At 44.6% G+C, this 12,184-nt stretch overlaps 1 protein-coding gene across 1 annotated transcript in view; it reads left to right on the top strand.

Annotated features, from left to right (window-relative positions):
• Positions 1-12,184, top strand: part of TUBD1 (tubulin delta 1) — a 55,240-nt gene that overhangs the window by 5,463 nt on the left and 37,593 nt on the right. Inside the window, 2 exon segments of the mRNA XM_073615264.1 lie at positions 1,694-1,866; positions 1,869-1,909. Of these exon segments, the coding sequence (XP_073471365.1) occupies positions 1,694-1,866; positions 1,869-1,909 (214 nt within the window).

Raw genomic sequence — 12,184 nt, forward strand, 5'->3', positions numbered from 1 at the left:
CTAAAGAAACCCAATCTCGACCCTAAGGACCCTAACTGCCACAGACCAATAACTAGCCTCAACGCCATCTCCAAGATTATAGAGAAAGCAGTAGTACAGCAGCTACAACACCACCTGGACACACACCAACTCCTGGACCCTCTGCAATCAGGCTTCCGCCCAGGCCATGGCACAGAAACAGCACTTCTCAAAATATGGGACGACGCCCTTGAAGCAGCAGACGACGGAGAACAGAGTCTCCTGGTACTGTTAGACCTCAGCGCAGCATTCGATACAGTGGACCACAATACTTTACTTATCTGCCTCGCTGAAGTTGCAGGAGCTACAGATTCTGCTCTAAAATGGTTTACATCCTTCTTAGAGAATCGCTCCCAGACAGTGAAATTAGGAACATTCACCTCGGAAACCCGGGCAGTCTCCTGTGGAGTCCCTCAAGGCTCACCCTTGTCACCAGTACTATTCAACATATACATCCGGCTACTTCTCAATATCATCAGGAAAACCGATCTCTGCTTCCACTCATACGCTGACGACACCCAACTCTACCTTCGCATCAATGGACAAAAAGACCTTCATCAGCAATTACAGAAATGCCTCACTTTAATAGATGACTTGGATGACCACTAGCTCCCTCAAACTCAACGGATCAAAAACAGAACTTCTTCTCCTACAAGCTAACAAAAATTCCAAAATAAAGACTCCGTGGACACCTCCCACCATCCTCGGACAGACCATCTCTCCAAGCACCAAAGCCAAGAGTCTCGGAGTCATTTTGACTCAGGCATGACAATGGATGCACAAATAGGATCAGTGGTGAGCGGATCCCACCATCTCCTCCGCCAGCTACGTAGACTCATCCCCTTCATCCCAGAAGAGGACAAAGCGGCAGTTGTGGGAACAATCATCAATTCCCGACTCGACTACGCAAATTTGCTCTACGTTGGACTACCCCAATATCAGCTTGCGCGCTTACAACTCATCCAAAACACGGCGGCAAGACTGTTAACAGGAAAAAACCCTGAGAATCCATCTCCCCATCCCTAAAGAGCCTACACTGGCTAACCGTGAAGAATCGGTAGCCCACTGACAACTGATGACTCATCGGTTGTTAAGGAAGCGGCGGCCCGGCTTCACGGCTCTCTCCTTTAGCAACCAGCTAAATACAGTGTAAGAAAGCAAATTGTGGCAAAATCGCAATAAAAACGTGGTACTTGCGTTTTGGATGTGGGTCCACTGAAGTCTATTACATGCAAAACGCTACATTTTGCGGTAGAAAAAGTCCCTGACCCTTTCCAAAAAAATGCAGAGGCACAAAAATGCATTGATGTGAATGTGTTCCATAGGAACCCATATTAAAAAAATTCCCTGCATTTCTGCAAAATGCATCGAAAGATGCATTAGTGTGAATCGAGCCTCAAGGCGCTGCTTCTTTTTGGGATTGTTTTGGATTATTTATATTTGATTATCTTCTGTTTTTCTTTTGTCAAATTTCTTTGTTATACCCCCCTTCTCCTTTTGTGCTTATTCTAAATATTTCATAAAGAATATGTTGTTCCCGTTTGTATAGATTTTATAATTGTGTATAAATAGTCACCACAACGAAATATTTAGCACAGTAAAAGTTTTAGCAACTGTTTTATGTTTTATTTTTATACTGCTTACATTTGTGTGTTTTCTTCCATTGTTTTTGCAGCTACTGTGTACATGGCCCTAAATATCAAGATCTTGTTATGGACTTGGTTAGAAAGCAAGTAGAAAAATGTGATCGATTGGGTGGTTTCTTCAACATAATGAGTATGGCTGGCGGCACTGGGTCAGGCATGGGAACGTTCATCACAAAATGTTTACGGGATATCTACCCTAATTCACTCTGCTCAATGAAGTTATTTGGCCTTATGGTACTGGAGAGGTAGGTATATGCAGTCATAAAGTACAGTAGTGCTTGAACTGGATAATAAATCTATTCACTTGTAGTGGACATTTGGAGGACTTATTTATTTTATTTTTCACCAATTTATTTTATATTCTGTATTGGTGGTGGTGTGGTGTGTGTTTTTGTTTTTTTTTTTTTTCTCCGGATGAAGCTGTATATAAACAATTAGGTGGAATATACAGTTGTGCTCAAAAGTTTGCATACCCTGGCAGAAATCGTGAAATTTTAGCAAAAATATTGAAAATATTTAAGGATAGTGATCATACAAAGCCATTTATTATCACATGTTGTTTGGCTCTTTTTAAAATCAGATTGATAACAGAAATCACCCAAATGGCCCTGATCAAAAGTTTCCATACCCTGGAATGTTTGGCCTTGATACAGACACACAAGGTGACACGGCATTTAAACTGATACTAAAGTCTTTTTTTTATATAAATAACAAACCTGTCATACTTACCTGCTCTGTGCAGTTGGTTTTACACAGAGCAGCCCAGATCCTCCTATTCTCGGGTTCCTCACCGGTGCTCCTGGCCCCTCCCTCTTGTCGAGTGCCCCCACAGCAAGCATCTTGCTATGGGGGCATCCGAGCTGCAGCTGTGTGTCCATTCAGACACGGAGCTGTGGTTCGGCCCCACCCCCTCTCCTCATTGGCTAACTGACTTTGATAGCAGCGGGAGCCAATGGCGCCGCTGCTGTGTCTGAGCCAATCAGGAGAGAGAGTCCCTGCACATCGCTGGATTGAGATGGGGCTCAGGTAAGTATAAGGGGGGGGGTGCTAGAATGCATTAAGATAAAAAAAACCTTCTGCCTTAACAACAATTTTAAAAGTTAATTTCCCACATTTTGTGGCTTTTTAAATTGCAGTTAGTGTCTGTGTATAAATTGTCAATGAGTTTGTTAGCTCTCACATGGATGCACTGAGCAGGCTAGATACTGAGCCATGGAGAGCAGAAAAGAACTGTAACAAGTTAATGAAACTTTATAAAGATGGAAAAGGATATAACATGATATCCAAAGCTTTGAATTTGCCAGTAATTACTGTTCAATCACTTATTAAGAATTGGAAAATTTGGGGATCTCTTGATGCCAAACCAGGGTCAGGTAGACCAAGAAAGATTGCATCCACAACTGCGACAGGAGTTGTTCAGGATACAAAGAAAAACCCACTGGTAACCTCAGGAGAAATATAAGCTGCTCTGAAAAAAAGACGGTGTGGTTGTTTTTAACCACTTCCCCCAAAACAACGTACCTGTACGTCATTTTGAGGAAGTGATTGTACCGGGGTGATGCCTGCAGGCTTCACCCCGGTACCGTTTTTTTTTTTTTTTTTTCTTTTTAGAGCTGACGGTCAATTTTCTGGTGATAACAACCGATGCGGCTCAGCAGCCACTGGGTCGTTATCACAAGGAGCGTGAGGGGACCTGCCGCCGTTCCACCTAGGTCTCCTGTCCCACCAGGGGACTCGAGCGACCAGCTGGCACGTCTGCCAGCTGGCCGGAGTTCCGAACAGAGCCGGATTCGGCTTCAACCAGATCTCCGATGTAGTAACCCGGAAGCGACATCCCTTCCAGTTTACCCGGCAGCCAACGGCGCCGATTTGAAAAAATCCCTAGTATTCAAAAATACATATTTTGGCGTTTTGAATACTCTTAAGTGCAAAAGAGGGATTTGGGATCTTTTAGACCCCAGATCCCTCCATAAAGAGTACCTGTCACTGCCTATTACTGTCGCAAGGGATGTTTACATTCCTTGTAACAGCAAAAAAGTGATCAGATTTTTATTTTTTTTTTAAAAGGGACAGTGTAAAAATCTAAAAATGACAGAAAAAAAAAGGATTTTTTTCAGCGACCCGCGTGCTCATGCATCAAAGAAAACGCATATTTAAGTCGCACATACAAATGTAAACTGTGTTCAAATCACACATGTGAGGTATCACCGCGATCGTCAGAGCGAGCACAATAATTCTAGCAAAAGACCTCCTCTGTAACTCTAAACAGGTAATCGTTAAAATTTTTTAAATCGTCGCCATGGAGATTTTTAAGTAACATAGGTTGTCGCCATTCCACCAGAGTGCGCAGTTTTAAACCATGATATGTTCGGTATCTATTTACCCGGCGTAGCATCATCTTTCACAATATACAACAAATTGGGCTAACTTTCCAGTTTAGTTTTTTTTTTTTTTTTAATTTTTTGTGAAGTGTATTTTTTCCAAAAATATCACATTTGAAAGACCGCTGCGCAAATACTGTGTAACATAAAATATTGTAACGGCCGCTATTTTATTCTCCAGAGTCTTTGCTAAATAAATAAATATATATATATATATATATATATATATATATATATATATATATATATATATATATAATAATTTTGAGGATTCTAAGTAATTTTCTAGCAAAAAATACTAATTTTAACTTGTAAACAACAAATGTCAGAAATAGGCATGGTCCTTAAGTGGTTAAGGCACACATTACGATGATACTTGAACACAAATGATCAGCGTGATCAAGTTGCCAGAAAGAAGCCTTTACTGTGCCAATGCTACAAAAAAGCCTAGTGAGGGATGTCAAGGTGTTGTCAGGCATATTCTGCAAAACACAGGTTCAGCTCCCCAGCGCCGCTCTTTTGATGCTGTTAAGGCCGGTCTGCGGAGGAGAGGCATAAAGTACAGCATCTTGTTCCCTGAAAAGCTCCGGGTGGTGGTCGGCGAGGCGGTTTGGTTTTTCACCAACCCCAAGGATGCATCCGCCTGGTTGGAAGCTTTACCCCCATAGGACGGCGCTGCTTACTTTGTGCTGTCTGGGAGTCTTTGGCTTTTCCATACCTCGGGATCCAGGTGAGCATTGCTGTGTCCTTGTTTGATGCCTTTCCTGACCCCACGCACTGTTGTGGTTTTCCTTTTTTTGGGGTCATCCAGGATGGGATAAATTACCTTGATCCCTCACAGTTGCTGCCCGAGCCCCCTCCGGGATGTCCCGGATTGACTAGTCCGTCACTACTATTCACAGATAAACGCCTTCTACTGTGATCCTTACTAAACCCTAGTCTGACCTCTGGTTTTAAGAATGCTGTTTTTTTTTTTTTGCAGCAGCAGCAGCAGACTCTAAAGAATGTGTCCCTGCTCAGCCGGATGAATGACAGAACTCTCTTTTCATCTTTTTTTTGTCCGTTCATGTTACTCCAACAGCTCAGGGATGAGACTTGCTACGCATACACACACCTAGATTCCCTGTCCTTGGTGTTATTTTAATGTGCTGCTCCGGTTGCACGACCCCAGCCTAACCGTTTTTAAAGTTTTGGGACTATGGGTTTTTTGGGACTCAAGTGCTCCTCACTGTTCCGAGGTGCACGGGGTGGGGGGAGGGTTGGCACTTGCTAACTATGGTTGGTTGTTCATGTTAAATATTTGTTCCAGAGTTACTGTTGGTCTTTCACTGAGAATGCTTACTAATGCCTGTATAATTTTTAAAAGTGGTGTTGCTCATAAGTATGTTGGGCTGTGTGGTCATATTATGTCCATGACTCTGAGCTGCTCATCCCTGCAGTACTGGCTCCGGATGACACCGCTCCTGAGTCTACTTACTTTTATCGATGTACCTTTGTCATGGCTAAGTGCCTGGTAGTGTCATGGTCTCAACTCTGCTGTTAAGCGCTCCCTAGTGCTCAATTATCTATGGAAACTCCGTCCACAGGTTTGTATTCTTCAGGAGATACATCTTATGGGCTTCCGCGTTCTTAGTCTGAAGCGGGCCTGGGTCGGTGCTCATTACCATGCACCTTATTCTAATTATGCCAGGGGGGTTAGTGTTCTGGTGCACAGATCCTTACCCCTTCAGCTTTTAGTTGTTAAATTTGACCCGGGGGGCAGGTACGTGCTCCTACATGCCCTGATTTCAGAGATCCCTTTTGTGATAGTGGGTGTTTACCTGCCCCCCCCGGACGATATAGATGTGCTCCATGTACTGATGCAACATGTTACGATGTACAATACTGAAAATGTTTTATTTACAGGGGACTTTAATATGGTGCCCTCTAGAGAGCTGGACAGGTTACACGCCTCTGGTCCCCAGCAACGTGGTCTCTCCGACTGGGCTTCTGCCTTCCACATGACGGATGTTTGGTGTCATCTCCATCCCTCTGATAGGGAATATACTTGCCTTTCAACTACTTACCGGACCATGTCCCGCATAGATCTGGTTTTTGATCTTTGCTGAGATCCTCTTGCAAGGAATCTCGGATCATGCCCCGGTATCTGTAACAATCAGGCTCTGTCATGGGGAGGGCGAAAGGCTATGGAGGTTGTCCAAGTACTGGATTATGGACTCTGACATACAGGAGGAGCTACCGGAAGCCCTATGTACCTTTTTGGAATAATAATGCGGACTCCGCTGGACCTCTGGTGGTGTTTGGACACCTTTTAAATCATGGCTTAGAGGTGAATACATGACCTGTATAGCTGTTAAAAAAAAAAAAAAGGCAATCTGCGCAGTCTCTGAGGCGGTTGGAGAAACAGGAGTGGCTGAGGGAGGCGGAATATGTGTGGTCTCCTGCTCAGGCTAACTATGTGCCCTGGCAGGATGTCCTAAGGGAATTGTCCTTACTTAGGGTGGAGCTCGCTAGGAAATCTATGCTTGATAGCGCCCAGAGGGTATTTGAATTTAGGGACAAGAACGGTAGCTGTTGGCCTGGCTTGCCAAGGGACAACATACTGCGACCCACGTTGGTAGGCTAAGAGACCGGGATGGGCGTCTGCTGACGGCTCCAGCGGACATCGGTGCAAGGTTCCTCGACTTCTACCAGACTCGGTACTCCTCTAGGGCGACCTTTGACAATTCTGAATTGCTCCACTATCTTGATCGAGCCTTGCTCCCCTCTTTGGAGGCGGAGAAGCGTGTGGAACTAGATAAGGACATTTCTCTTGAGGAGGTACAAGAGGCCCTGGGATCCATGCAGTCGGGAAAGGCCCCGGGACCGGATGGCATTCCCATTGAATTTTATTCGGTATATCAGGAATTTCTAGCCCCTAAGTTTTCCTCGTTACTGCAGCAAGTCTTTGAACTAGGTTCCTTGCCAGAGTCGTTTGTCTGAAGCGATTGTTGTTTTGGTGCCCAAACCTGGTAAGAACCCTGAAGAGTGTGCCTCCTACCGGCCTATTTCCCTAATTAATGCTGATGCCAAGTTGCTAGCAAAAATATTGGCACTTAGGCTTGGTAGAGTAATAGAGGACCTCATTCATGTGGATCAGACCGAGTTCATGCCGGGGAAGGACACGGATATCAACATTCGTCGGTTGTTCTTAAATTTAGCTGCCTCCCATAGCAACGGGGGTACGAGAGTCATAGCCTCTCTGGACGCATGAAGACTTTTGACTCCGTTGAATGGGAATACTTATGGGCGGTGTTGCGGAAATTTGGAGTGGGGCCTAAGTTTCTTCACTGGCTGGTGTTGTTTTACAAGGCCCCTAGGGCACGGCTTAGGGTGAATGACACTCTTTCGGATGTTTTTCTGCTCCAGAGGGGGATCCGGCAGGGGTGCATTTTATCCCCCAGTTTATTTGCACTGGCCTTGGAGCCATTGGCAGTCTTGGTCAGAGAATCAAGCAGCATTGTGGGGCTCTGGGTTGGCCCTCTGGAGGAGAAAATATCACTGTATGCGGACGACACCCTGTTGTATCTGCATACAACATTCACTGCAGGCTGCCCTTGAGGCTTTCGATGAATTTGGTCGATTCTCTGGAATTCGTATCAATTGGACTAAGTCTGTCATGTTCCCTTTAGATGCGCAGGCCAGAGATTCTGCGTCTCAGACCACGTTACGGTGGGTGGATGAATTCACATATCTAGGAATTAGGGTTGCATGAGATCCTCAATCCTTTCAATGCCTTAACCTCCAGCCCATAGTTGCACGCCTTAAAGATCATTGCTCTCAGTGGGCTAATCTGCCTCTTAACCTCCTAGGGCAAATTTAATATCATAAAGATGATCTATCTTCCCAAGTTCAATTACATTTTCAGGAACTGCCCTACGTGGATATCCCAGGCCTTTTTTAAGGACTTGGACGGTTGCATTGGCTCCTTTCTGTGGCGGGGGTCCTCCGCTCGGCTGGCCAGATCGACTCTCCAGCTCCCTGTTAGCTGTGGGGGACTGGCCTTGCCTAACCTGTTGGTGTACTACTGGGCGGCAATGGTTAGGTGGTGGTTTGAGCATTCTCGGGCCAATGCTGCGGTCTGTCTAGAGGCAGCTATTGTGGGATCTCTCAAAGAATTGGGCAACCTGGTCTATCGGGGAGCCTCGGCATACCCTTCCTTGCCGACTCCCACTAGGGCCACCCTAGGGGTATGGGGCCTGGCTAGGAAGCGGTTTATGTCCCCCCAACCGGTGGTCCCCCTTCCGCCCACTGTGGGGGAACCCGTTTCTCCAACATTTTCGGACAATCCCTGACCCGCAAATATGGGCCCGATATAGTATTAAACTATTGAAGGATATTGTCTCAGGTGGATCCCTTCTACCCATTAGGGAACATGTTAGAAGACATGGCCTCCCTGGGTGGATGCTGTTCCGTTACTATCAGCTATGCCATGCATTCCGGGCACTGTTCCCAGCGCCACCCGACCTCCAGGCAGATGTAATTGAGGATCTACTAGTGCAAGAAACTCTAGTCAAACCCCTTTCTGCGTTGTATCTGACCCTTCTTAGAAAAGACTCACCCAAAATGGTTGCACTGTGGGACAAATGGAGGGCAGAGGTCCCAAATTTGGATAGAGATACATGGGAGGAGTGCTTTGAAGACTGTTCTAAGATAGTGATATCTTCTAGGGATAAATTAATATAAGCCAAGTTCCTACACAGGATATACTTCATGCCTCAGAGACTGCATAGAATATACCCACAGAGGTCCCCGAATTGCCCGCGATGTCATTCTCCTGATAGCACCTATATCCATATGTTCTGGGCCTGTCCTAGGCTTTCCGTCTTCAGCTGGAGATACCCCTAACACCTGAATTGGCTCTGCTGGGCATACAGGATGATGACCAGAGACCTAGATACACCAAATTGTTGCTTTCACTGCTGCTTTTCTATGCCAAAAAAGAGATCCTGTTAAAATGGACTTCTCACCTGCCTCCCACACTGAGGGCTTGGGAGAACTCGATTAACGTTGTTTTACCTATGTATAAGTTGACTTATATGAGCAGGGGATGCCCCCAGAAGTACATGAGGATATGGCAAACTTGGACTGACCCCATTTGAACTGCCCACTCATAGAGAATTTTACCCTTCTCTGACTAACATATACTGGGCTATTTTCTGTGGTGGCTGCTCCTCCCAATCCCCCCCCCCCCCCCCCCTCATCCCCTTCCCACTTCGTACTTCTTACTCTGATATTGTGAATTGCATACCGTATCACCACATTGTCTATTGGTTATTACATGAATGCTGTCCAGTTATGTACCCACTTACTATTTTCGGAACTTAGCATGTATTATGTAGCATTTCTTCTCAAAGACTACCCTGGTTGTTAAAAAAAACAAAATAAAAAATGTGCAACAGGGATTCCTCCCTACACAGCCAGCAGAGCTGGGAACACTGTGGGAATGTTTGTGTAGGGTCGTAAGTACTTTATTCCACCGTGCGACTATCTTATAGCCTGAATGAAGAAATGTCATCAGCACACCAAGGTTTCCTCAGAAGGGTCCAAAGTTTTATTCACATGGTACACATACAGCAATGTTTTGGAGCCACGCAGGGCCCCTTCGTCAGGCAAGTGACACTTGCCTGACGAAGGGGTCTTGTGTGGCTCTGAAACTTTGCCATATGTTTACTGTGTGACCATGTGAATAAAACTTTGGACCCTTCTGAGGAATCCTTGGTGTGCTGATGACATTTCTTCATTCAGATTGTCTGTGGTTTCGTCTGTTGTCATTACAGTAACCCAGCATTATTACAGCCATTTCCGAGAACGCGTGCGTAGGGAATATTGCGATTGGATTTGGTATCATATTGCCTGTCTCTGCGTTTTGCAGGTGATGGAGGCTTTGTGAGTCATTTGGATAATTCTGTCAGATTGGCAGTACGAAGGAGGTGTCCAGATCTCACTCCCATTTCATAAAATATTTTGGAAGTGGTGAATCCACTGAGTCAAAATGCGGTAAGACTGTGAGAGGCCATGTTGGAACGGCTCAGATGACAGAGTTTTTCGAACACAGTAGTGGTAGGCAGCGATAATAGTTTGCCCCAGGTGTGGGTCAAGAAGTGTCTTACTTGCATTGATTACCACAGAGGGAGTGATGGTTCACACATGGTCTGAATGTTCAACAGAGAGCCTCAATGTCCCGCTGTACAAAAGTGTTGTGTCTAAAGTGAGCTTGTCTCAGTGTAGAGAGAAATGGCCCAACCTGAAGGCTCGAAGGAAACCGTTGATGACCTATCACCTGAGTCAAACCAGACGGACTAGATTCCAATAAAGTCGAGTGTTTGTTACTCTTAAACAGGTTTAATGTTATACCAGTGGTTGGGTGATTATATAAATGATGAGCGACATCTTAGTGTAGCCAAGGTAGACCCCCTAAAATGCATTCCGAAAAATTATTGTTCCAGTTGGACTACATAGACTTGTGTCTTTTTTTTCCAACCAGACTAACTGTGTAACTATGGGGTTTATTTACTAAAGCTGGAGAGTGCAAGATCAGGCTCACTTCTGCATAGAAACCAATCAGCTTCTAGGTTTTATTGCCAAAGCTTAATTAAACAAGCTAAGGTTAGAAGCTAATTGGTTTCTATGCAGAAGTGAGCCGGATTTTGCACTCTCCAGCTTTAATAAATAAACCCCTATGTATGTAACTATGTTTGCCCACATCAGGATGATGCCAATTAAGGATCCTAGCTAAATGTGTTGCTCTACGATATTGATGAACATCTGGCAGCCCTATGCCTCCTGAGGACCTAGATCTGGTTAGAAGACACTGAGAGGTATGTTGTGCTTTGCCCACCCATAGAAAGTTCACACCTGAGCTGTTTAGGAAATGTTCCCGGGTTTCTTATTGGGAGCGTTTAAAAAAGATACAGGAGGCAGGGAAGGATGTCCATTTTTAGACCCCTTGTGCAACTTGTCCTGCGACTCGGGACTGCAAAGTGACAAGTCGTACCCCATGACTTCCAATGACTACCATTCATATCTGTGCAACTTCAAAGTAGTCCCTGCACTACTTTGGTCCGCCTTTGATGCAACTTGAGGTCCATAGACCTCAAGATTACACAAGTATTGCTTCAAGTCACAGCAAAAATCGTGCGACTTTCAGGTCGCACAAGTGTGAAAGGGGCTTTTTTATCACATTGCATCTTCCAAACCAGGACAACCAGATTACGTAACACCTAAAAAAGTCCCTTCTTAACTGTGTTTAAAAATGGGGGGGTTAGCCACAAATACATCTACGATGTTGGACGTAAGAAAGATTTCAAAGTACTTAAGGCTTTGAGGTGTCTACTTAAATGAAAATTAGTGAGGTTTTCTGGGGTTAATATTAGGTACTTCAGACTCTTGAAGATTTTAAAGTTGGAGATTTGGTTGTACTGTTAAACTTCCACCAGAAGACATGGGAGAGAAGTTAACAACTAGGTCAAAAAAGAAGAATTTTAAGTGGTTGTAAACCTCAAACATGAAATAATGAACAAAGCATATCATTCTGTAGTACTGATCAGCTCCGCTCCAAGCCTGCAGTATCAGTGTCCCAAATTTACACTCTATTCAGGTGCTGGCAGAGATAGAGCACATCTTGCTCAAAATATATAATAGATACCTCTGCATACTGTATTCAACAGCAATGTAAGATAAATGACAGACTTCAGTTCAGATCTCAGCCCATCAGTCATACCCCTCTGACATGTTTGACCCACATTGGGCTTAATCGTAGAGGTGAACATGTCCTGTGGCAAAGGGATTACACACGCACCAAATCTCAGAGGTCTTATGTACAAGCCCACCCTTACCAACATCATTGTGCTGGATATAGGAACAAGCTCTCAGCTCTCTAAAAGCCTCTCTGAGAGCATTCGCTAGCAGCCTGCTCAGTTTGTTCCCCCATTCATAAAATGTTTGTTGAACCCTGGTAAGCTTAGTTTTGATTTTGTGAAGAAGTTCATTCAGCCGTTCTCTAAGTATATGGAGTTCACTGAGAGTAGACTGCTAGGGATTGTTTGTGGAGCATTTCTAATTTTATGAATTTGGTTGAATAGAAAATCAGTTTTGTCA

This window comes from Aquarana catesbeiana, linkage group LG02, assembly GCF_042186555.1.
Source record: "Aquarana catesbeiana isolate 2022-GZ linkage group LG02, ASM4218655v1, whole genome shotgun sequence".
Lineage (NCBI taxonomy): Eukaryota > Metazoa > Chordata > Amphibia > Anura > Ranidae > Aquarana > Aquarana catesbeiana.